The sequence below is a fragment of the Tachysurus fulvidraco genome, chromosome 12 (genome assembly GCF_022655615.1).
Source record: "Tachysurus fulvidraco isolate hzauxx_2018 chromosome 12, HZAU_PFXX_2.0, whole genome shotgun sequence".
Classification (NCBI taxonomy): Eukaryota; Metazoa; Chordata; class Actinopteri; order Siluriformes; family Bagridae; genus Tachysurus; species Tachysurus fulvidraco.
In genome coordinates, this window is record NC_062529.1 from 7,447,346 (window position 1) to 7,475,104 (window position 27,759).

Here is a 27,759-nt window from a genome sequence, read left to right on the forward strand (position 1 = left end):
CCAGAACGAGCATCGGATAAAAATGTAAAGTCAGAAATTAAATATTATTCAGTCATGAATTACTGAATGTAAAGAAGGTGCACAAATTGCAGTCCTGAATATGGTGATTTCTCTGCTTCGGCCAACTGAGTGAACTTGTTAGCTAATTTCTGAAAGCTGTGCTGTAGCCCACTCATGTCCTTCTGGAGCAATCTATTTACTGTAGATAAACACTGGGTCCTGCGTACACAAGGTGTGAGAATGTAGGCGATGTGAGCCACTAGCGAGCAATAGCTAAGGGGTGAAGGGAGGTGGGGTCACGTTAGTTCAGCACCTTGGATAGCAATATAAATCCACAGCTATTATTGTAGTTATAAGTTCTGAAAAACAGTTAGCATGAGTAATATAAAACGTGCTTTGAATTTTCACTTGAATGTCCAGGTTTAGCATTTTATGGCAATATGTCAAAGATTTGAAAGTAAAATCAAATTTTTTTTGGAATATACTTTATTGTCAATGTGTTGTTTTTTCCTTTTTCCTTTTTCTTTTCTGTTAATTAAAGTTGAGCTGATATTTTTGCCCTTTAGAGCTATTTTAAAGCTTGGGATTTTGACTAACACATTTAGTTTCTTGGTATTGAACCTCTTCACTGTAGCTTTCACAGTATTCCTAGGGTCATTCTCCTGTTGGAAGGCATTAAAGTCACTTACAGACAATGATGTCCTATATTTGGCTGTATTTCCCTGTTCCTCTAAAGAAAAGCATCTTCACAACATGATGCTAGTACAACCATACTTACTGTAGGAATGGTGATCTCAAGGTGATGTACAGTATTTATGTACAGTTTTGCTATATGTAAGTAAGTGCTTTGGCCAAAATGTTCAAGTCTCACCAGAACAGAGAATCTTTTTTTTCCAGATGTTTTCTGTGACACTGAATTTCTGTTATATACCAATCAGCCATAACCCTAAGACCACATGCATAATACTGTCTAGGACAAATATTTTGCCACCTGCAGCTCTGCCCCTTTGAGGGCTAGACTCCCCAAGACCTTTGATGGTGTGGTATCCACCACCAAGATGTTAGCAGCAGACACCTTTAAGTCCAGTAAGTGGCACGGTCAGTTCTCCATGGATCTTACTCAGATGCTCAGTTGGATCGAGATCTGAGGAATTTTTGAGGCCAGCACATCATGTTGTCAGTTTTTGTGATGTTCCTGAAACTATTTCTTCCTAGCTTTGCAGTGTGGCAGAGCCATTATGGAATACTGTTGAAATAAAGGGGTTCACTTGGTCTGCAACAAGATGGTACGTTTAAAAAAATACCCACATGAATGCCAGGATCCAAGGTTTCAAAGAATGCTTCCACTGGCTTGCCTTATTCATAATGTGCATCATGGGTTTATCCTTACACTTGCGATACTTTGAGAACTGACTGTTCCTTTGCTGACTTGCTGATATATCCGAAAATCGTGTATATTCAACAAAATGTCCAGGGTTAAATTAACACCTGCATTGTTTATTATACACTATTAGCCGTAAATGATCTCTTCCACGGTTCAGTTGATTTCAGGTGGACCGGAATAAATGCTGCAGTTTAACATGTTAGTGTAACTTTGGGAAATTCACTATGCATTAATTTTATTTTATGTTAATGGAATTATATGCAAACAAAATTATATTGAACTCCTGTGTTTGACCAATAAAAAACCTCAACATTACTATGAAAATGTTTTGGAAAAAAATCATTTTGCTCTATTACATACAGTCAAGCTAAGCATGCACCACCCATTCCCACTGGAACCAGTCAAATTAGATGGCACTGAAGCTCATTGGCCTGGTCAGATGCAGATTAAGCAATATGTCATTAGAAAAGTCCAGATGTTTTCCAGAACCCGTAAACAAAATTAATGACATTGTGAATTACTGTTGAGAATGAAGGTGGCCTTTCATTGTGAAGGTTCTTTACTATACCTATGCAAATTGAACTGCAATTATTAATGTTTTCTTAAGTGTATTGTAACTAATTCTATTATGTGATACACCTTCTGGTGATACTGTTTTTAGTCACATCTCCCATTTTGTTATTTTTTCCCCCTCTGCTAGTTTTCCACCTACCTACATAATAACACAACACAACTAAGTGCTCTCTAGGACTCCCTGCAATGAATGTCTGTGACACTGTCATTTTTGTCATGACCATTTCCTGTTTTTTTTTTTTTTGCCTTTGACCATTTCCTGTTTCTATGGGATGTAAATGTGAAATAAATTCCCACATGTAATAGATTTAAATATCCAAAAACAATTTTCTTTATTAGACATCATTAAATAGAATGTATTTTAGTGTCTCTGTACTCAAATTATGCTTTGCGTTAGTCAGAAATGTATAACATTAATCACAGCTAAACATAAACCCCACAAATAATCCTAAGAAAGCACTTCTAAAGCAAAATCAACAGTATTGATTAGATACCAGATCCACCATGACAGGAGAGTGCTTTAGTCCATAACCTAGTTCTGTTTTGTGTTTACATATAAAGTGATGCCTAGTGATAAATGTAGTGATTAAAAAAAAACACAAACCGATTCTTCATGTGGGCAAACTCATATTTATTAAATAAATAAATAAAAAGTCTCTGGACACTGAGAAGAACGTTTAATGAGTTGTTTTCGATGAATATGCTACTATTTTTAAAAATGTTTTGATGTGAATGACATAAAATTTATAGTGAATGAAAAATTGTACAAATTTTGGTTAACATTGAAAAAGTCCAACTTACGTAAACTAAAGAAACCTCTTTCTAGTCACTAACCTCCTTTGAACACACACACACACACACACACACACACACACACACACACACACACACACACACACACACACACACACACACACACACACACACACACACACACACACACATTTAAAAAAATGACAAAATGTGAACAATACCTGTTTAATGTCACACTTTCACTCTCAATAAGCCTTTATTCTTTTATAGTTATTATGTAACACAATGTGAAATTAAGCATCATTGAGCACAGTAAAAAACTTGGAAAGAATAATGTACTTTATGCTGATGATTTCAGGGAGATCGTCTCATGCTAACACCTGACTCCATGATTTACATGTGTTATTGTTGGGCTTTCGGACATTTGACTATTACCCAAACTACTCTGTAGAAAGATGATTTAGCCCTTTTACCTCCCTTTTAATACTAATTCGTAGTTTTTTGACTGCGGATTTACTTTTTAAATTGATCTTGCTTTATTTTATGCCTACAAAAGATTTATTTGGCACGACAGACTTCAGGCCTACAGGATTCTCCCAATGCTGTCCAAAGAGCATTTCCGATAGCAGTAGTATGTAGACAGAGCTGTTTAAAATTTTAATGTTTTAGGGCTAATTACTTATTTATAAAATAGGACCGTTTGTCAGTGTACAGTCAGTGTACAGGGTCTTTAAATTCTCAACATCAGAAGTGTGCTTGAGACCAAAATGAAATGAACTTGCTAAAAAGTTGACAGCCAAGGAAACTGACCTCAACCTCAACGTCATCATCATCACAATACGACCCAATACAGTACATCCTGTATACATTGGGTATTATTTTGATATACTCTACAGGCCTGTTTGTTATCCATAAAACCATTTTGTACTCAATCACAAAGTGAAGCTCATAGCATCCATCTGAAATGTTTTGCTAGTTGCGTTCTCCACCCTCGAAATTCTCATTTGCAAGTCATATTAAAGGCAAGGTGGTTTTAGGAGTGTTGCTTCAGAGTCTCCACTGTGCATGTCAGCCCTGATGCTGCTCCTTCACCTAAGAGCAAGCTGACTCGGACACCATGATCAGGAAACGCTTTGTTCTCAATGAGCCTGAAATCAAAGATTATATGGTCAAAGGAGAAAGATTCACAAAATGGAAAGAAGTGAGTACGGTCATTTTGTTCAAATAGTTGGAAGTTTAGTATACAGTTCATTCTTGTATATCAAATAATGCTGGTGTTTTTTTAGCATCTTTGAGTTCATCAGGTTAAGTTAGAGTTGTGTGTTGCTGACTTCGAAATGCACTGTGTTCGACAGTGTCCCTTTTTTTTTTGCGTTCACACATAGAGGAGATACCTGATGTCCAAACCTACATAAAATGACCTGCGAGTCATATTATGTTTGATTATTTACAGTAAATACACAACAATAGCTTCAGAAATATGTTGGGAAAAAAACCTTTTTAAATGTATGTACAGATTAATATGTGTGTTCTTAATGAATTAACTGATTGATCTGCTGATGAGGATGATGATGATGATGATGATGATGATGATGATGAAGTGCACATCGAACATCACTGAACTTTTTTTTTAGTTGGATCTTCTATCATTACTTTGACGCAATAAATGTATCTTTAACATACAATATTTAGCAACATCAGTTAGTATATTGATAGGATAGTATTAGTTGTAGTATATTGTTTTTTTACTCCATTGGTCTTATCGATTTCAAATTTCAGGATTCGTCACGCACTGTGCCTGTCACCATGAAGATGGACCCAAAAGGATTCTTCCTTTACTGGATAAACTCAAGCAAGGTAAAGCTGTGAATCTGTAACAAGCTCCAGTCCTGAAGCAGCAGAGTCTACAAGAGTTTAGAGATTTCCTTCCTTAAATCTACATGATAATGCGTTAAAGCTGGTACATTACTATCTCGACAAGCAATGTTTAAGTATTTGTGGATATTTGCTGTATTTCTGTATTCAAATTCATTGGTTTTTAATACGTAGAATATAAATGGTCAGATTACTGTCACTTTCTTTCTTTCTTTCTTTCTTTCTTTCTTTCTTTCTTTCTTTCTTTCTTTCTTTCTTTCTTTCTTTCTTTCTTTCTTTCTTTCTTTCTTTCTTTCTTGCTGCCTCAGCACATTGTATAAGTGCTGACTGTATGGTTTCCATGCGACTGCGACACAATTACATTAAGATATGTTTACACCTGACAAGCTCATTATCTGGACCATACCAGGAATACAGATGTTCAAATAAATACTAGAGTCTGGTCTCAGAGCATTGAGACACAATCCTTAAACACAGCAGAACTGATCATTGTCATGTTTAATTAATCCTGAAATGTTGTCATATTAATACATTTGTTTGATCAAGGTTCATATTATCTTTTCAGTAACACAGTCAGATTCTTTCCAGAATTTCTGTGTTACAGTATGTTCTGTAATGTTTATTGTATTTTAATCTTTGGCTCTAATGCTACTTTCTTTATCTATATGCCCTTTCTTCTATTATAGGAAGTAGAAATTGTGGATATGGCGACCATAAGGGACACACGGATAGGGAAATATGCCAAACTCCCCAAAGTAAATGCCTTTTATTATTGCTTAAAAATGTTCTTTCATACTGTATGCTTGCAGCATTCTGTGATTACAAAACCCAAGAGCTTGTGTTTGAACTATTTGTATATATTTGCACAAACTCAGAGAGAGGGAGATAGAGAGAGAGTGAGAGGGAGAGCATGAGAGAGAGAGAGAGCATGAGAGAGAGAGAGAGAGAGAGAGAGAGAGAGAGAGAGAGAGAGAGAGAGAGAGAGAGAGAGAGAGAGAGAGAGAGAGAGAGAGAGAGACTATTTGACTTTGGAGTTTCAACATTTTGCCTATATGTTTGCCTGATTCTCCGAGTCATGCGAATTGCTGTATGAAAAAAAGGGTTATGTGAAGACAGAGCTAGTACAGAGGAGCTGCTGTATTAAAGCAGTGTATATTTTGTCTAATATAAATTGAATGGTGTTTACTGTGAAATGATTTAGTGATAGTGATGTGAAAGAGGAAAGAGCTGCATGTGTACATGTGTACAGAGAGCGCAAGAGCATTTTCTTATGTACAGTATACCTTTTCTCATACACACACACACACACACACACACACACACACACACACACACACACACACACACACACACACACACACACACACACACAAACACAATCAGACACATACGCAAACAGCTGGGATTGTCATGTTGAATATTTGCATTAAGCCAGATTTGCTTGGCTCGGCTCGGCTTGTATTCACAAATGTCCCTTGTATGAAAAGCAGTTGCAAGGGTGTTCAGGGTTTAAATGCTCTCAGCCATTGCACTAGGGATTTCAGGCCCTAAAGTGAAAGATGATGTAACAGATGTAATTATGTAGTTGTAATTATGTATTTGTATATAAAGAGTTACAGGTTGGCCAGTCAGATAAATCCAATAAAACTATCCAATGAAAACTTAAAATGATCAGCTGGTCAGCTCTATATACTGTTAAGGTGAAATCTTTTTTATTTTTAATTCCACTATTTAGCTAATGAGAAAATGTTACAAGAGCACCCTGTTAATGTTTCAGACATCTCAATCTTATCTATCTAATCTAAATCTGCCATGCAATAGGCCAGGCCTATTGAAGAACATTTCATGTTAATGACACAACATTTCTTTGCTCTTTCAACAGCATCAGAAAGTTCGAAACGCATTCAACATGGACTTCCCTGACAGTAATTACTTAGGCAAGACCATGACCATTGTAACCGGCCCTGACATGGTCAATCTCACTTACTACAACTTCTTTGCAGCCAAAGACAATGTAGTGCAGGTAAGAATGTCAGCTCATCACTGATTTTCACCATAAACATCTCAGGCATTCTAATCTACATTTGTTAAATACGCAAATAAATTCATTAAAAACTGAAGTAATAGCATTGTGAGTTTGTTCTCCCATTTTTATCTATCTATCTATCTATCTATCTATCTATCTATCTATCTATCTATCTATCTATCTATCTATCTATCTATCTATCTATCTATCTATCTGTTTGTTTGTTTGTTTGTTTACTTTTACTGAGTTTTACTTCAAAACAGAAATATCTATTGTAAAAAATAAAAATAGAAAATTGTGTAGCGTAGCTTGCATGAATATTAAATAACAATTAAAATCAGCAATAATTATAGTAAATATAAAGAAACAATATGCATATCCATGAAATCAGGATTAGATTAAATAATACTAGATTATAACTACAATACAATGATTGTATTTCTCTTTATTATTATTATTATTATTATTATTATTATTATTATTATTATTATTATTATTATTATTATTATTATTATTACATATAATTTGCTCCTTTTCTGAAATATGAAATCATTCTTTAAAATCACTACACTGTTCAAACAAATAGTCAGTTTATTAGCTTGTACCAGTGACACTAAATTTTTACTAAACTAAATTATATTCACCTCCACTTGACAGTCATAAGCTGTGCCCTAAATTTATGAGCTCTAGTGCACTACACAAACCAGCTGTGGTGTCTGTCACTGGGCAAATGCACTTTATGACTTTATGACTCTAATATCCTGCTCGTTGGTGCAGATCCAGACTTCTGTCAATATGTGACCATTTGTGTTTGAAGCTACAATTCAGTGTAAGGCACTTAAAATGGTCAGCAATGGATGGAACTCCTATTACTCACGTACAGCCCAGGTATCTTGCGCCCTCTGCTGGACGAGTCACTGAAATACACAATGATCAAATCCACATTAGAAAACATTTCTTTTCCACATGGTCCAAGTTTCCACATTCTATTAAATAATGTAGAACATGATGTTTATTTCAATCACAGTGATTTAACAGGCAATACATGCAACGTAAAAGTAAGAAATAGAACAATTAAATAACGCCTGTCATTATACCCAGCTTTAATTATTAATGTTAAAAATATATTAATATAATTAATACATAAAAATATTTATTTGTTTGGGGGGGGGATTGTGTATTTATTTTCTGTGTATTTTCAGTTATTTTTAAAGAATGGATGTTACAGACAGAAATATGGAACCACACTGATATTTCCTTCCAGATCTTTTTCTTCTCTTTTGGGAACACTATTTCTGGATGTCCTAATTACATCATTACAGTTATTACTTTCTCTTAACAGAGTCTGAGTTTATCTGTGGTCACACCATAAATAATTAACATGAACTCTTTTTTTTTCCATCCCTCTTTCTCAGAACTGGGCAAATGACATCCTGGCCATTGTCTACAACCCTCAAAGGGCCAACGTCTGCAGACAAATCTACCTGGATAAGTTGTAAGAAACCAAATAAAAAAACAACATGATTTGATACTGCATTTAAAAACATATGTCATTTATGTGTTCCATGAGTGTAGTTCAATCATCACTGGGGTTAAATCCATGATAATAACAAAAATTGAAAAATAAATGTTGCATTATTTGTCAGGGGCCGTCGTCTTGACTGCTGGCATACAGTAGGCCTCATATTCCCACCTGAACGCAACAAGGAATAATAATCTTAGAGATTCTGTTTAATCTCTATTCTCTTCTGTTACAGGTATGTTCGCCTCACACTGCAAACCAACAAGGATGGCAAGATTCCTGTTAAATAGTAAGTTTTGTTTTTTTAAATGATAATAAGTAGCTTGTTCATGATAATAAATGACTGTTGCGTGTATCTAACCCTTACTTCTATGCCACAGTATCTATAAGATGTTTCCAGCTGATAAGAAAAGGGTTGAGAGTGCACTATCATCTGCAAAGCTTCCTAAGGGAAAGGTGAGAGAACTCATCAACTGAACTGTGTACATGTATTGGTTTTTCCATGGAATTACATGGAATCATGCTATTATTGATTATGCTCCTAGAATTTTCTTTCTTTCTTTCTTTCTTTCTTTCTTTCTTTCTTTCTTTCTTTCTTTCTTTCTTTCTTTTTACATTTTTGTTCTAAGGGGATTGCTGTTAAATTTTTATTTTGTGATATTAGCTTATAAAAATAATTTACAAACATAGGAATTGCGCACTTACATAAGTAATCCATATACATTTTTGGAATTATCAAAGAAGTGGATTATTTTTTTTCTATTACAATGAGTCCTGAGCTGTTTTATTATCGTATATATTTCAATGATGTGCCAAAAACTGCAGTTTATTGATGAACAACACTATGATTGAATGTGGGGGATGTGGTAGCCTAGTTGTTAAGGTTTTGGACTTCTGATCAGCTACCAAGCTACCACTATTGGGCCCCTGAGCAAGGCCCTTAACCCTTAATTGCTCAGGTATATAAAATGTAAGTCATTCTGGATAAAGGTATCTGCTGAATGTCTGTAATGTCAAAATGATTTTTGACCATTTAAAGTGACAGTTAATGTGAATGAACTGAAACTATGGAAAGATAACATATTGAAATGAGTGCATTTATGGAAACCTCTCATATGAATTCAAGCTGAAACTACAGTCAGCTGCTTTTATGAAAAAAACACTTGAACACATTTTGTTTCTGTAATTTTTTGTTGTGTATTTCTAGTTTGACTCCATCAAGCTCGATGTGTTCACTGAAGCTGCATTCAAGACTTTTCTGTTGAACCTTTGTCCCAGACCAGAGATCTATGAAATCTTCAGCAGCTAGTAAGTCAACCTCCGCTGCTGTACTATATGTACTATGTACTATATAATATTTTTTCTTTCTATTCATTTTTATTTTTGTTTAAAAAGCATCTTAAATTTGGAGCCTAGTTTAGCATGAAATGACCAGAAAGTCACACTATTATCACCTTTGTGATTTCTGAATAAATAAATTGATTTACTTTTGTGCATGCTTTTAATAAATCCTTAATCATTATGCTTAGTTCTAACAAACCCTACATGACCAAGGAGGTCTTTAGCAAGTTCCTGTATGAAAAGCAGCGAGACTCAAGGCTTAATCAAGAGCTTTACCCACCACTGAGGCCCGATCAGGTGAAGGCCCTCATCGACAAGTACGAGCCCTCGTCTTCTAATTCTAACCGCAGTAAGTCAATACAATCATCCATAATAAGATTGAATGAAAAGTTCTGGAATGTATATATGTATACGCCATGGACTGTATTTTAGTCTGTGTCAAATAAGTCTTCTAACAAGCTTAAAGAATGGATTGGTGCTGGCCTTTTTCAGATCAGATAACACCAGAGGGTTTTCTCTTGTTCCTAATGGGACCTGAGACAACACCGGTGATGATGGACAAAATTGCCCAGAGCCATGACATGACCCAGCCCATCCCTCACTACTACATCAAATCCTCCCACAACACCTATCTGACTGGTAACACAACTTCAGATGACTCAGAGAACCAATGATTCATATCCATCTTTCAGACTAATCCTTAGGAATTATCTAAGAATTGGAATGTATTGTGTATGCAATTATTATCAAATAGACTGTATATTATATTATTATCACAGTCATTGCATTTTCTTTAGTTAATTAATTAATTGATTGATTGATTGATTGATTTGTTTTTTTGTTTGTTTATTACTTTTATTGTTTATTACCAATAGTACATGCTAGCTAGATACATTTTGTTTGCAAATGCTACCTCAACATTCACTTATCAAGTCTATCAAACATTAGTGTTTGCAAATATTTGTTTGTTTTTTGCTATTTCATGATGTTTTATATAACAATCTTGGTCTGTCTGTCTGTCTCTGTCTGTCTGTCTGTCTCTCTCTCTTATATATATCTATATATCTATATATCTATCGATATATATCTTCTGTATATATAGTCTCTCTACTATATACTCACTCATTCTATGTTTCTCTCTATATGTAATCTATCTATATATATCTATATATCTCACTCTCTCTTCTAACTATCTCTATACTCTCTCTTATAATCTGAGTCTTATCTTTGTCGTCTCTCTTCTGTCTCTCTCTCTCTTCTCTCTGTCTCTATCTCCTCTCTCGTCTCTCTCTCTCTCTCTCTTTCTCTTCATCTCTTTTTCTCCTCTCTCTTCTCTCTCTCTCCCATCTCTCCGCTATCTCTCTGTCTCTCTGTCTCTGTCTCTCTGTCTCGGTCTCTCTCTCGGTCTCTCTCTCTCTCTCTCTCTCTCTCTCTCTCTCTCTCTCTCTCTCTCTCTCTCTCTGTGTGTCCACAGCCGGTCAGTTCTCAGGCACCTCCTCTCCTGAGATGTATCGTCAGTGTCTGCTTGCTGGATGCCGTTGTTTGGAGCTGGACTGCTGGAAGGGCAAACCTCCAGATGAAGACCCCATCATTACTCACGGCTTTACCATGACCACTGAGATCCTTTTTAGAGTGAGGTTTCCAAAATCAGAGCCGCTGCAATCATCACACTATATAAATTCCGAAATGTTTTCATCTATATACTTTACTTATTAACAAATATACTTAACAGAAATGGAAGAAAATACCTTAGCTTTTGGTTTAACTCAGATGTGAGCTTGCTCTAACAGCTAAACACACTTTAGTTTAGTTAACATATACTTTAATTAACACAATGAATAATTATGCAATCTTTTCTCTGTGGTAGGATGTGATCGAGGCTATTGCAGAGAGTGCATTCAAAACATCAAAATATCCAGTCATTCTCTCCTTCGAGAACCACGTGGATACGTAAGACACCGTTTCTGCACCATGACTTCATTCTCTACATTTCACATATTGGTGCTGCTGCTGTTGGTAGAATATGTGTCTGAATTTCACTGATTTGTTTATTTAGAGTCAAACAGCAGGAGAAGATGGCTAACTACTGTAGGACCATATTTGGAGATGCTCTACTCAGTGAACCCCTGGAGAAGTATCCGGTATGTGACTTCCACATGTTTAGGTCAAAGTTCAAACCCAGTTATAAAAGTATGCATTGCTTCCTGTTTAGAGTTTATTGTGATCTGATTCATAACGGCTGTAATGATTTGCATTGGGTGTCGCTTCCAGTTAAAGCCAGGCCAACAGATCCCGAGTCCTTCTGAGCTGATGGGAAAAATTCTGATCAAAAACAAAAAAGGTCCCACAGGGTCGGCCAAACCTCCACCAAAGAAAACACAAGAAGAAAGTCCTGCTGAGAACGGAGGTGAGAATTTTAGACTGTTTCATATAAGCAGTCAGGTTGACTAAACAGTCCCTTAACAGTCATGTGGTACCGGGTCGTGTCTTTCAAAAGGAGAGCATCCTGAAAACCCTGAGAACCAGAACGCTGAACACGATGAACACCATGAACACCATGACGACCACCACGATGACCATCATGATGAACACCATGAGGATGAGGAACAAGATGAGGAAAAGATGAAGAACTCTGATGAAGTAATGAAATTTTTATGATTCTGACAACCGCTTTCCATTCTTTTTTTTTTTTTTGCAATTTTAGGATAAAATGTGCTCTGGGTCTCCAGTCACATTAAAGGTTTCAGTAACAGTTCATGAAAGAGTAGCATTCATACATAATACATAATACCTGAGTCAGCTGACAGATTTTTGTTGACATAAGGTGGCCATAATAGAATATTAAATGCAAATCCATTGCAATGAATTAGAATGTAAATAAAAAGAAGAACCATAAATGAAGCACTTTATACACAACAGAAGCTTAACAAAGAAATCCCAGAACTTACTGAAAGAGAAAAACCCAAATAGATGAGAATGTGTCATGTCAATGGGGTCATGTGATGTGCTATATTCTGGGAGGGCTGATGGGAGACATCCAGTCTTATCTGCAAAGTGTTTGAGTCTGATTCAACCTGATTCCATCTGTAAAATCAGTTGCTCTTTGCTTCCAATAGTTGTTATAATAAAAATATAAAAAATTCTAAATATTAAAATGAAACTCACACAAGGCTCAAATGTACAGTACATGTTTATTTATTTATTGCATAGCTTTGTCCACACTATAGGACAATATTGTGTTAAGTGATTCTTACTATTAAGACCCAAGCTGCGAGGGCAGAACGCAGACACCAGAGACAGCAAAAGTCTCTAGCAGTAAAGAGATCAAAGTCAGTTGGACAAGGCTCATTGACCTTAACGGTGCCAGGCGACAGCAGATCGGGCAGCACAGGAGGCAACGACGAGGTGAGACCCATAATGCTGGCAAGGCGCAATGGTGTCAGGCAGCTAGAGTTTTCCCGCAGCCAGAGTTTTTCCATGCCGAGGAAACCCCGTCCTGCCAGCACAACTATGGGGTGCTGGGACGGCACCTTTCTTTCAGCACCTGTGCTGTAGTAGTGGGAGGAGTGGAACATTGTCACATAAAGGAGTTTGTACAGGCCTCGCCATCACAGTCTTTACACTGTAATTTTTAAAATATTTCTTCATGGAACAGCAACAGAAGATTTTCCTCTAGCTCTTCATACAAAATGTCAACAAATTCTGTCACTTGACTCGGGAGTTGTGAGAAAATTGTCTTCCTGGTTAGAATAAACCTTTATAAATGTTTATGTAAATTTATGCCAGTTGTCATTAAGGGCTTATGAATATGGACCTACATCATTTCATTTATAATGATGAACCCTAAATTGTGATTGTTGCTGCAATGCATTTGTAACATTCCACCATGTTCAGTTATTAATTGAAACAAAAAGGATTTGAATATGTTTACTGTGTGCATCCATTTTGTTAGGGTACAGCTGGGCAGGAAGTAAAAGCTTTTGAGGCAATGTCTTCAATAGTCAACTATATTCAGCCACACAAGTTCGTCTCCTTTGAGCAGTCTCGGAGTGAGTCATGTGTAGCCTTTTTTTTTTTTTTAAATATTCATACATGCAGTATGCACCAATTTTCCATATGTATTTCTATATTAGTGACTTGTTTAAAATGATTTGAGCTTGTTCCATTTCTGTGTTTAGTTATATCCCTTTTGTCATTTATAATGTTGTATGTTTTTTCCAAGCGCAGAAAAGAACAAGAGCTATGCCATCTCCTCTTTTGTGGAAACCAAAGGAGAGCAGATGATCGCCAAGAGTGCTGTGGAGTTTGTCGAGTATCCTTTGCATTTCATTTACATTTAAATACTTTAAGAATTTAATAACATATTTTTAGAGACAGTGTATTTTGGCCCTTAATTTGATGAGAAATGTCAAGCAACTAGGCCAAGATTTAAGAAAAAAAGGTGGACGTCCACAACTCCAACAATTTTCAAACAAGTGAAAGTACCACAATTATTTGTAGAAACTATGGTATAAAAATATAAAAATCTTGAAACCACACTGCAAACACTGCAACATAAAGGATAGAGGCACAAATGAGATTGCAGATATAAATGAGCTTTAATTTAAAAAGTGTGAAGGCGTTGGAGGTATCGTGTACCTAATATGTACATTTACTATTAAGAAGGTCTAATTGAAAGCCCATGTTAGACCCTAGTGTTGGCCTATTAGAACATAATGATCAGCACTTTATAGAATGAGAAATGGGTGATTATTTTAATCCAAAGAAAATGGTCCTAACTGTGAAGCATGGGGATGGCAGCATCAAGGTACTGGTGCACTTCAAAAAGTTAAACCTTGGTCTCAATCGATGCAATGACCATAAGCATACCTGTAACAAATGGCTTAAAGACATCAAGTGAAACTATAGTAGTGATCATCAGGTCCTGGCCTGAATCTCTAGATGCCCTAATTGATTAAAGACACAAAATGGATAGAAATATGAAATGTGAGAATAAATATGTCTGAATGTCTTTAGCTTAAGTGAATGCAAACTTTTATGTGAGTAAAAATGTCTGTGAATTAGTTTACTGTAAAATACCTTTACTGCATCCTTCAGATATAACAAGAGACAGATGAGTCGAATCTACCCCAAAGGAACACGAATGGACTCTTCTAACTACAACCCTCAGCCTTTCTGGAACGTAGGCTGTCAGATGGTGGCACTGAACTACCAGACCATGGGTAATGTCTTCTTGATACGATCAGTGTAATAAATAATGTCAAATATATTCAATAGGTCTTAACTTACAAGGACCGTTTACAGTTAAACCGTGACTAGTCAAGCCCTAAATATGCATTCACATAAATATAAAAGTGTAAGGAGATGTTTGTTTAACGTTTATGGGTGGCAGAGTTTGGTAAGAGTCACTACATTATCTGTTATGGAAGTCTTCAATACAGAGGAGTTTGTACAGTAATTGCCAGTAACATGACAACCGTGCAGGAATTAGGGAGGATTATCAAGAAGCTCTGAAGGAGGCTAGGAATCCTACGAACTTAATGATCCGTGAGACTCTAAATAAGGTCGGTCAGATACAGTTTCCACTTATCAGTGAGGAAAGAGGTCAGTGTCGCATAATAATGTACAAAGACTCCATGGATGATCACATTAGAAAAGCCAGTCTCACAACATTAACAAAGCAGTGGCTGTATCATTTACATAAGCAGAATGCATACTGACAATCTTCACCATCATTAGAAATTGGACCTACTCATTTCCAACAGTAGGGAAAAGAAGACTAAATGAGGAGAGTGCTCTAATGCAGGAAGAAGTTCCAAACCTACAGGAAAAAGAATGAAGAACAAGAGAAGTGAAGCTTCAAATCACACAGAGTTATCCCAAGGAGAAATCTAAATAATCCGGTCTGGCCCGTAGGGGCAGAATTATGATTACTGGATCCGTTACTCATCTTATTTCTGTTGTGTTTAGTTTATGACACACTTCCAACTACTTGTTCAAGTGAGTAAGCTTTGCAGGGAGATCCTTAAGGTCTTAAGTTGCGTCACCTAAGGAAGGTACTGGCGTAGGCATGATAAAATGTTCATGTCACTCGTCACCCTAAAGCACAAAAGATGCAAGAATCATCCCTGTGAGACAAACGGTAACTGTCAAAAAATTGTGAGTAAGGAGAAAAGAAAAACATCCACCAACCATAAAATGTGCAGAGAACAACCTACTATAAATGACTCACTCATGAGACATGACAGTGGACCTGGGGAAAAGGCTGTCCAAACAACTCATAGGCCAGACATGTTCATGTGATCAAAACAGGCTAAGTGAATTATCCTCTTTTGCCTGACAGTCCCATGCGAGGAGGTTACTCCTGAAAACTGAACAAGATAAAGCAACAAGGACTGAGATCTGCAGCACAAATGCAGCGGAAATGATACAGAATAGCGTTTATTCTTACAGATAATGTTCATTATAAGCCATACCTTCACTACCCTGGATGGCAGCACTAAACGTAATCGTGTACAGAGCAGAAAATATCTGGCTTGAAGCAAGCTTACTTAATATTTCAAAAATCGATGCTAAGACGTGTTTAATATAATCAATCCAGTCTCCCTATCCAATCCATTCTCACTATACAGATTTATAGCACCTCCATAGTGTTTTTTATGCATTTGGAAGCCTTTTCAAATGGGGTAGAAACTGGAGGAAGGAAATAATCTGGATGCAAGAAGTGACAACGCTGAAAAGGGTGACCTCACCTAAAGACATGTTCTGTCAAAGACATCAGTCAGTGATATGCATGACTAAAAGTACAATCTGGCTTATTTAAAAAAAAAAGGTGAGGGGAGGATATTCCTTTTTATAAGTATTATTATGTAAGTGATAACTGAAAATTTGTTTATTCAAATAATAATTAGAGTAAATTAATACATTGTGTGTCAGGTCAGAAGCTGACTCTGGGCATATGTAGTACTTTACGAGTTGCTAAAAATAGATAAATATTTGGATTTGTTAATCAGTTTTGTATGGTATCATGTCATACTGTCTGAAAATGTCCACAAGATGACAGCGTTCTCATAAAGACCTGATTTATCAAGCGGCATGTAAATGTTTTCATAGACCAAGTGCATCTAACAACTACTGCCAGGTTGTAAAATGTACAAATCATTTAACAGTGATTTTCTTCATCACTTTGTTTAGTTAAAAAAAAAAATCTTTTTTAATTTAAGACATTGCTTTGTAAAATTTGTGAGTTCAGTTCAAATAGATAAATCATTTAAATGCAAAGAATTTTAGATGTCATTTGCAGAAACTCAGTAACTCTTGTAAGATATGAAGGTTATTCCTTTCTGGGTTACGAGCTGCATTTTCAAGGTTAACGCATTTCCTGTGCAAATTCTTCTGCAAATAATAACCAGTTTAATAAATGAGGCCCAATGGCACAGTTAAATGGACTTATCAGCCTAACTGGATATGCTTTGATATGTAGATTTCCCCATGCAACTGAATATGGCGCTGTTCGAGTATAACGGAAGGACTGGGTACCTCTTAAAGAATGACGTGATGCGGAGGAACGACAAGACGTTTGATCCCTTTACTGACAAGATTGACACCAACGTCCCCAACACGCTCTCTATCAAGGTAAGTCAGCTCAGTTTAAAGAATGGATCCAGCAGCCTGAGAGCGTCTAGTCTGTAGTCTGTGTTCTGAGGTAAATGTCTAACTGAGCAAGACACTAATGAACATTGTTTATTAATTAAGTGTGAGCTTGAGTGTTGTACATCGACGTGCTACATTTCTGTGTAATATATAATGAATGTGTATAGTATGTTGACATGTCATCGGATAAATGACAGTGATTATTGATGAGCCCTTCTTACTGTGTCTTCACATATAAAAATATCCATATTCTCTATAGTGTCTTGATTTTGTAATAGGTTTTTGATGCACATTGTGATCTCCACTCTATCCCATTACCTATGTGTTTACAGATCTACTCAGGCCAGTTTTTATCTGATAAGAATGTGAAAACAGCAGTGGAGGTGGAGATCATTGGTTTGCCCGGAGACCCCAAACGCAAATTCCGCACCAAAAACACCGCCACACCAAATGCCATCAACCCTGTATGGAATGAAGAGCCCTTTGTGTTTGAGAAGGTCTGTAGATATATTTTAAATGTCATACATGCAGCCATTTAATTATACCCGATACTTCACTACGTAATTTTATGATAACTTATGCCAAAACATCAAAAATGACTTTTTCACAAAATCCCAGAACATTAATTTGCATGTTTGAGTTTTTTGTTCTTGATTTTATGATCTGTGTCTATTTGCAAACAGATTCTTCTGACAGAACTGGCTTCGGTCCGGATAGTGGCCTATGAGGAAGGAGGGAAATTCATTGGGCATAGAATTATTCCCATAGACGCCATCCAATCAGGTAAGTGAAAGGAGGTTAGAGTCCCACATTTAACACCCGTGGATTTACAAATTATGTACTGTAAGTGCTTCTGCTCTGCTATAATATACCGTATATGTATGCTGTAAAATTATCTGCACGTGTGTGTCTCCAGGATTCCATCATATTTGTCTGCGTAGTGAGAGTAACATGCCTCTGATGCTTCCTTCCCTCTTTGTCTACATTGAGGTGAAGGATTACATCCCTGCTGCTTTTGCTGGTAATGCACAGAATTAAAAAAAGAAATTATTCTCTAATTATTATTACTCTGATAATAATTATATTGAGTTTTGACCAGGGTCGTAACTCTATCTGCATGTTTGGGTTCACAGATTTCACAGATGCTCTCTTCAATCCGGTAAAGACTACCAAACCTGCAAAACAGGAGGTAAGTTTTCGACGCTGTACACAGTTACACACAAAACTGACATTTAGCTTTGAAGAACACACAAAATGTTTCATGTATATTTTATGTAATGCCTCAGAATGTCTTATAAAATGGTTAGGAAAGGGTTGACTAAATGTTCTTGTTGGAGTCATTTATCTAAATAGTATTTAATCTGCTTATAGAGTGCTAACTTTGTGAGCAAATATGAGATGGCTGGTGCTGCAGCTGTTCCTGCTGCAGGTAAGAAATATACACCAATATGTTTTATCAGTCAGTTCAGCTTCTTAATTCATATGTAGACTATAAATAGAATGTTTGTAGGTTCATGTATAGGCTTTCACTTTTTATAATTATAGACCTTTTTTCTGTAACCATATATTAACAGTGCCTGAGGGTAATGAGGCCGCAGCAGAGGGCGATGGTAAACCTACAGAAACACCTGAGTCTGCTGACGGTGAAAATCCACCAGCTGATCAAGAGCCAAAAGCTTCTGAAGCTGAGGCGCCTGCGACATCCGAAGAGGCTCCTCCATCCGAAGCACCTCCACCTACAGAAGAGCCTCCGCCTGCTGAAGAGGCTCCTCCCGCTGAGGCACCTCCACCTTCAGAAGAGGCTCCTCCCACCGAGGCACCTCTACCTGCAGAAGAGGCTCCACCCACCGAGGCACCTGCACCCACAGAAGAGGCTCCATCCACTGAGGACCCTCCACCTTCAGAAGAGACTCCCCAAGAAGCTCCTGCTCCATCTGAAACCCCTGAGGCCGAGAAGCCTGCTGATGAAAATGGTGAGCCCACTGCAAATGTGGAGCCAGAACCACAAGTTAATGCAGATCCAGACTCTAACCCAGCTTCCAGTGCGGAGCAGGATGCTCCCGTAGTTGACTCTGCAGCACCTGCGGAGGTTGCTGCTGCTGGTCAAAGTGCAGAAACCTCCAAGGCAGCAGATGCTGCTGGTGCAGCACCTGAGGGTTCAGGGCTCTGTGGAGCTCTGGGTAGGCTGTGTAAGATGTAAACAAGAGCATAATGAGTTCTATTTCAATGGTAATGGTTTATCATTGCACACACCAGTAGATGTCTTAAACAAAACACACTATCCATGTATATTTTCTGTTAAATATATGTATAAAAATGATTTAAAAGAAAGTTGTACTTTACTGCATGCTTGAACTTGTAATGTTTGAAATTACCTAAAAACAATTAAAAATCCCACTGTCTCACTCACCGTCTTTGTCTCTCTGCTGTCTCTCACACAAAAACATTCACACACACAACCTCACTCACAATCATGCACACACACAGAGCTGGCCTCTGTGACCTGTGATGAACTGCAGCAGCACAAGAACTACCTGAAGGTCACCAAGAAGCAGGAGAAAGAGCTGAAAGAGCTGGAAAAGAAGTTCCAGAAGAAGGGCGAGGAGCTAACTCAGAAATACAGTGACCTCTGCAAATCCCTCAAGAAGAAGACCTCGCAGAAGAAGAATGAGTAAACCGAGACCTACCACTGCTTTTATTTATTCAGTCATGTTGAGAATATCTATTTCTTTGAATTGGCAATCTTCAGGGCGTAGATATTTCTCTGTGTCTTTGTGTCATGCTGTTGTGCTGTGCTGTGCTGTGCTGTGCTGTGAGTTTGGTTTCTTTGTGAAAACGTTCTTAGTCTGAATCCTTGTTTAACCCCTTAAATGTCATTGATGACTAATTAGACTCAGGCATACATTTCTCACCTTTGGTACCACACACCTGTTAGCTATAACGTAGTCAGTCAACAGGTCTTAGTAGTTACTGAATGATACACTTTACGTAAGCAAGAAAAATCTGTGAGTTTAAGGGGTTAAATCAACTGCATGACTAAATTACTTGATAATCATGCCTAGGGTAAACCTAATACACACAACACAGTACATGTATGTATATCATAATATAAAAAAGAATTGTCAGGCATACTGTACAACCAAGGATGGACTACACTGAATGTAAAGTAGAGTAACTGAAACCCAATTTAACTGATCGCCCGGACTTCTGTTTATACAGTAAAGCAGGCATCTACTACTAGGCATGGTTTAATCCGTTCAGTCACTATTTTTTGAACCATTTACTATTATAAATAAATATAAGAGATAAAGCTGGTCAGTGCATCTGATCACTTGTTGGCCTGTAAGTCTGTTTTCTTCACTTATTGAAATACCAATTGAAATGGTTTGGTTCCAGAGGAGTTTTTACTGATCCACTCATTTCTTTGCTGTTCAGAGCCGGAGCCGAGGGGCAAAATGAAGAGCAAATCAATGAGTTGAAAACGAAGCTGCGGACGGAGCTCCGATCATTGTGGGTGGAGAAATACGACCAGGTGAAGAAGAAGAAAGAGCAGCATGCCTCTGAGGTACCAATCACATCTTAATTCCATACAGAGCCTCTAGGTAGAGTTAGACACTTTATTCTAATATTGGTTAATAATAAATGTAAGGTCATGTGGGTCTAGTTAGCATTATTATTAGATGTACAGTATTGTGCATGTTCTAGCTAGTTCCTTCTAGTGTTCAGAAGTATTAGCCTTTTTGGCTTATTTGAAGTGCAAATGAGGTTCAAGGATAGATAGTCGTAAAGACACTTAAGACACTACCCACAGAGTCTACCACAGGGAAAAACAGATGCCTAGTTCAGGTGATGACTTATAAGCAAGTGCTTTTGTGAGTACTCTGATTCATGAGTGCTGAATCCTTTGAGGGGGTTTATGTCTACAGCATGATGAATCAATTCTTTCTATAGAACGCTGCACTTTTCTCTGCTTTAATTGACCTGAATCAGCTTATGTGTGTTTGTGACACAAAGATGTTACACGTCACATTCTGTAACTCAAAGCTCATTTCTACTGTAGGTCTGTCTTTGTGTCTGTCTGAGATCTGAGATTCTCATTAGTATTATATCTAAAAATGATTAGTTGAATGTTGGTAAAATAAACAATAAATTATCTGTCAAATTAGAATTATCTTTGTCAAACTTGCTCATTTGGTTTTGTAACTAGTTTAATGATGTTATGTTGGTGTCAGAGTACAAGAAGCAAGTTTCTGCAGAAGTTTCTGCAGAAGTTTTGATCAATGTGGATTGATCAATCTTGAAAATTGCCATCATGTGGATATTACTGATACATCACCGGTATCCCAAAGTGGCATGCTGGATTATTATGTCTGTTCTCTCGGTTCACTGGCACCGTACCAAGATCACATGTCCTCATTAATCTGCTGTAAGTGCAGCTCTTTCTGAGGATGTCCCCTTTAATCAGATGATCTGCATGGATCAGGGAAGTCAGCAAGGCTTCACATCTGGTTTCGCACCAGTACTGCTCCTTTTACCTCATCAACCTACATGCCCACAGCAGAAAAACATCTGCAAAGCATTACTCTGTGCTCTATTATTCAAAAAATCTGATGTTATCATTAAATGAAGTAGACATGTACAGTATGTGCACTACTTGGGTGTGATCTGCTTAGGTACTGAGCCGTTTTTATTACAAACTCTGACATGAATACATGACCTGAGTAGATTTTCAAAAATGATTGAAACTCACATTTACTATCGAAACTGTAAGGACGTAACGTTCATAATTAATATATGGCAGAGTGATAGTGGCCAGATGGGAAAGCTGGTGGGTGTCTTGTGGGTGTACGTGTAACTTCCTGTGTTCTTTCTGTGTTCTGTGTTAAAGTGTTTGACCAAGCTGCTGGAGATGGCTACAGAGAGACACGCCAATGAACTGAAGGCATTGAACAGGTTTGTATGTGTGTGTGTCTGTGTGTGTGTGTGTGTCTCTCTCTCTCTCTCTGTGTGTGTGTGTGTGTGTGTGTGTGTGTGTGTGTGTGCGCGCGCGTGTGTGTGTGTATGTGTGTGTGTGTGTGTGTGTGTGAATACCCTTGACCTTTTACAAGAGAGAAAAACACACAAATGAGTGATGAGTCACCTTGTGTTGCAAGCTATCTAGCTTTCTCATTCTGCTAATGGATTGGAGTGCATTGTGTGTGTGTGTGTGTGTGTGTGTGTGTGTGTGTGTGTGTGTGTGTGTGTGTGTGTGTGTGTGTGTGTGTGTGTGTGTTTATTACCCTTTGTGCTGGATGTGTTTTGATAATGATGCTATTCTCTTTGATTTTATGTACCCATACAATCTATATTGTATCTTCTGTGGCTTTCAGAATTTGTATCTAAGTTCTGTTCAAGTGTCTGTGGTGTAAAGTGAACATTTTTTTGGCTCTTGTGGTTTAGTTGTTTGAGAGAACATGCTTACAAATGCTGAATTGTGTTAGTAGCCAAACTGAAATGTATGTGCCTTTGTGTATGAGAGCGAGAGAGAGAGAGAGAGAGAGAGAGAGAGAGAGAGAGAGAGAGAGAGAGAGAGAGAGAGAGAGAGAGAGAGAGAGAGAGAGAGAGAGAGAGAGAGGGAGGGGAAGATTCCAGTGAATACAGCTCTGTGTCAGTGTCATACTGTTTTCTCTTTTCAGTGACAGTAAAGGAGGGAAGAAAAAGGAAGCAAAGGGCTCAGGTTCCGAGAAGAGCAGGTGAGGAATCACATTGTACAGCAACACGTACTGTATATACAAACACACACACAACGCTATTATCATCTCGGTGTCAAACAGCAACCTGCTTTTGAGCTCCTTGCCAATATTTGCTATGAGTAATATTCAGTGTGTAATATCATCAATTAGTTTAACTAAAGCAATCTATAAAAAACACAGTTTTCTTAAAAAAGCTTTTTCTGTGATTAACTTTAACTGCTGTTACTAAATTTTATTTTGAATCAGGATTATAATATACAGATAATTAGTCTAATGTTTAATTCATTATGATTCAGAATTCTCAAAATTAAGTCTAGCACTAATCATCATGAACGTGGTATATATGCCAGGACTACACTATATGTCCAAACACCTTACCATGGCATCCACCTATATAACCTATAACTAATAGTCCAAACAATGTTGGAACGTGACCCCAGTGCACAAAGTAAGCTACAGTGATGAGCTCCAAAGACCAAGATTGAAGTGGAAATCCTGTATGAAGCCGAGACCTCAACCTCAGGCCATCTCACCCAGCATTAGTGTCTGACCTCACAAATGCCCACTTGGCCTCTGGTAAACAACCGGAGTTGCAAAATCTAGTGGAAAGCATTTACTGAGGAGTGGAGGCTATTATAAGAGCAAAGGGGAACCACAGTTTTAATGGGATGTTCAGATGAGCTCATACTGGTGTGATGGTCAGGTGTCCACAATCATTATTCTGTTCTTATTTTAAACAATAATAATTTATTTTTTCCTCCTGATTTTTTTCTCTTGATAAAATATCCACTTGGCAAAAAAAAAGCAATTCATCTTTTACACTTCAGCGTAACCAATGCAATTTAAAAAAAAGATTAGTCATACAGTATAACCTCACAAGCTGCAAAAACATTAGCCATGACATTAGACATCTCAGATTTAAACACCTTTATTATCTCCTGCTCATATCAGTCACTGAGTCACTCAATGGTTTGATTATGTGTTTGATTGTGCAGCATGTGACACCCTGCTAATGTGTTACAGCTTGAAGAAGAGCAAGAGTAAGGAACAGCTTGACGATAATGACGAAGCACAGGTAATTAATATTGTCAGTGCAGTGTGAAATAATTAGTGATTGATGGAGGACAGACAAGAATGAGAGGTCATCCATGAAAGAAAATGACAGAGAGGAGAGAAAGCGTTCAAGAAAATGTGTCCATACCGGTAACCATGGCTACTGTAGCGAGATTGTAGACAAAAAGAGCAATTTGCTCTTACACGCACACACACACACACACACACACACACACACACACACACACACACACACACACACACACACACACACACACACACACACACACACACACACACACACACACAGAAATCAGGGCACACTGACTAAAGAGCAGTTTGCTGTGAGCATGTGAGATCTGACTAATTCTCTTTCACATACTTGCTCATCAAAATTCATTCAGTGGTTTTGCAGCACCAAATCATTCTGGAAATGTGGAGTGTCACAGCAAAGTTAGGAACTTTAACCATTTATTTATCTGCAGTTAGATTCTGTGTTTAGCTTTGTGGTAGTTTTGTAACAATACCTCCAGTCAGTTTATCTTAATTTATTTGCTTTTTTTAAATCAAATATTTGAAAGGACATTTGACATTTTCTCCACAAGGCACTAAGCAAATTAGTCACCTGCACGAGAGGCTGTTTAGGTCATAACACATTATTTTTCTGTGTGTGTGTGTGTGTGTGTGTGTGTATGTGTGTGTGTGTGTGTGTTTGTCTGTGTATGATTGTGCAGGTAAGAAGGTTTTGTAGTGTGTGTGTGTGTGTGTGTGTGTGTGTGTGTGTGTGTGTGTGTGTGTGTGTGTGTGTGTGTGTATGATTGTGCAGGTAAGAAGGTATTGTAGTGTGTGTGTGTGTGTGTGTGTGTGTGTGTGTGTGTGTGTGTGTGTGAGAGAGAGAGAGAGAGAGAGAGAGAGAGAGAGAGAGAGAGAGAGAGAGAGAGAGAGAGTAGTGTTGCATGTGCCAGGTTATTACAGAATGTGCGTGAGAAAGTATGTGCTATGGCCTAAACAACCTCTCATACACTTAGGTGTATGTGCTCTCTCTCTCTCTCTCTCTCTCTCTCTCTCTCTCTCTCTCTCTCTCTCTCTCTCTCTCTCTCTATTTATCAGAAAGTGTAATAACATAAAAGTTTTATTCTCCAGCATCAGTGTACTGAAACAGTCAGAGGTAAAGATATAACAGTAAAAAGGACAGGATCTTTGCAGGATCTAACATTTTTTAGCACAGAGATCTTTGCAATCTGCACTTTCATGATGACACGACAAGTTCTATTGTATTTTTAAGCATTGAGTTTCCGGGTTGTCCATCTGTGCATCCATGTGTGCATCTGTTCAAGATTCCCTGTTAGCGGTGAATGTTCGTAGGATTTATATCATTTATGGGCAAGGTCACAGCAAGGTCGAATGTCTGCCACAGTTGCTGTTTGTTGTAAATTTTAAAAGACATAAAGTTAGCAAGAAAAAAACCCAAGAATTCTTGGTGGCAGATGCATCCTAGACTTTAGGCAACAGTATCAGAAGAAAAGATTAATTTATAGCTGTTTTCTGTATTTATTTAAGTGATAAGAGGAATAACATTCATCACAGATGTTACAGAACCTTCCATAAATGTTCTTACAAAAAAAAGATTTAAAAATTATATATATTCATTAAATATAATAGAATTATTGGCAAATTGCTGTGGGATAAGAATGAAACACTTCCACATGGCTGTTGATTATTTTCCTTCAATAGCACACCCAGTCTTGTGTTTTCCTTTTTGTAATGTTGGGAAACTACTAAAATTTAACATGGAACATACTTACATTATTAAATACTTACAAATGCAGACATGGATGTTGAGAGAATGGATGTGCATGCATTTGTAGTGTAAGTGTGAGGAATATGTGCACAGTGTGAGTCTTGTACAACATGACTGGGCCTTCTGTCTTTAGTCTGCATCTAGCGATGGAAATTCATCACAGGAGCAGGAGCAGAAACTCAAGAAGAAACAGGCTGAAACTCTGGCTGACATCAGAGTCTTGAACAGTCAGGTAAAGTCCATGTCCATCTCCTACCAACCTCCTTTATTAGAAAGGCTCAAGAACGGAGAGACGGTAAATTAAACGATGTATACTGTAGGTGTAAGTGAATGCGTGTGTAATGATTGACAGCAAGGATCCACATGCTGACTAACACAGATGTAATGACAATCACGGCAGAATAATGCAAAATGTGAGACAGGTTCAGGGTCAAAAAACATGCACAGAGTTCAGTAATCTAAAGAAGACAGTAAAAAAAATTGCAAAATAAGAATGCAAAACAGGCAAACAGGGTCATAGACAGAAATCATGACGGTTATAGAGAAAGTAAAGACTTGGCAAACAGTCCAGAATCCAGAAGTGAACCGGAAGTGTACCGCTGGAAAGGGTGCAAAGTTCTTTAATATAATCCTGAATTCTACTGTATTAATGTTAATTTAATAATTCTAAATATATCAGATCTGAGCCAGGAATAGCGTAGCTTTGTCTTTTCTTCGCTGTACAGTTCCATATGTGATATTTCATAGTGTTTATGTTTTCTTTATTATTTTAGTAGAAAATAGGAAATACAGATATCTTCTGAGCCACGTTTCTCAATGCGAGTATATTTTGTGGATACTTATGTAAGAGTTTAAACTTGTTACTGCTTGGCTAGCATCATCCCCATCCAATAGGATACAATTCATATGTTAGAAGATATATACAGTATGAAGCTGGAAGTATAAGTTTATCTTTCCTCTTCGGAATCTTTACATATATATGACTCCACCTCACCATGATTTTTAGCCAGGTCATTAGATGATACAAGTTTGGCACTATATGCTATATAATATCTAGCTATAAAATCTGTAAAAGAAAAAAAAAAAAAAACTCTTACCAATTGAAAATACCTTGAATATAGTCAGAATTGTTTTGTATTTCCTATTACAACAAACTAGTTTACAATAAACCAAATTATACGATTAAACTTCTTTCTAGACTTTTATACTAATTTCCACATTTCTATCTAGAAAGAGCAAAATGTTCTGAAATAGAAGATCAAATATGTAAAAGCAATAAAACCAGTTAAATGTTCTTATATAGTGAAGAAGGAAATGTCTATAATGCTTAGACCTGAAAATACAGTTTAAATGTGTATTATAATAATATAATATTTTCAATTCCACACACCTTCAGCTGAACCAGCAGGCTGTATCAGAGCATGCTAAGAAGATGTGGTCTCTACCAGGTGATCTTAAGGAAGCAGTAAATGCCTGTGTGGGTGCTCACTTCCCTGAGCATGCAGATAAGACTGAAGACAGCAAGCCTGAGCAGGATGGTCAATATGGCCAAGTTTACCGGGGCTGATGGCTACACAACCTCCTTAGTTCTCGTTAGCACTTCTGCAGGTGTAGCTAAATAGTGTAAGGACTTGACAATGCTCATGCTTATCAATCCACATGCATGATGTGGGTGCAACGTGCCAGAATTTCTCCTTGGACATTGTTTAAAGATATGGTTTAAAGATACGTAAGGGTGAAGGACAATCACCTGCAGAACTGTGATGTTACAGCAATGTGTTAGTTGTGTTTTAGGATGTATTGCATAGTTATGACAAAGGAAATCGCTTTACCGTCTTCATTTAACACTTCTGAGTACACATCTATATACATAATGCAATTACAGTTACTTAATGTATGAAGGAGATCAAATTGATAGACCTTAATAATCGATGTAATAAACTTAATTAAATATCTCCCTTAGGCTTAAATAATATCCGAATGTAATGTCGTTATTTAATATTTCTCTTTCATAATATTGAAAATGTAATAAAGGTCAGATTTATA

The 27,759-nt window shown here is 37.2% G+C and overlaps 1 protein-coding gene across 1 annotated transcript; it reads left to right on the top strand.

The window, feature by feature from the left end:
* The first annotated feature begins 3,772 nt into the window (after positions 1-3,772).
* On the top strand, positions 3,773-27,759 carry plcb2 (phospholipase C, beta 2). Its single transcript, XM_027172065.2, has 32 exons — positions 3,773-3,911; positions 4,490-4,567; positions 5,272-5,340; positions 6,468-6,608; positions 8,027-8,106; positions 8,369-8,422; positions 8,514-8,589; positions 9,341-9,441; positions 9,663-9,823; positions 9,967-10,113; positions 10,949-11,106; positions 11,342-11,424; positions 11,531-11,615; positions 11,746-11,881; positions 11,972-12,114; positions 13,427-13,523; positions 13,702-13,786; positions 14,572-14,696; positions 16,958-17,109; positions 17,460-17,624; positions 17,811-17,910; positions 18,044-18,148; positions 18,261-18,316; positions 18,499-18,556; positions 18,702-19,100; positions 19,615-19,798; positions 20,563-20,692; positions 22,016-22,080; positions 22,803-22,859; positions 23,883-23,934; positions 25,847-25,945; positions 27,110-27,759. Exons 1-32 carry the CDS (start codon positions 3,828-3,830, stop codon positions 27,278-27,280), a joined length of 3,696 nt encoding a protein of 1,231 aa, XP_027027866.1. The 5' UTR covers positions 3,773-3,827; the 3' UTR covers positions 27,281-27,759.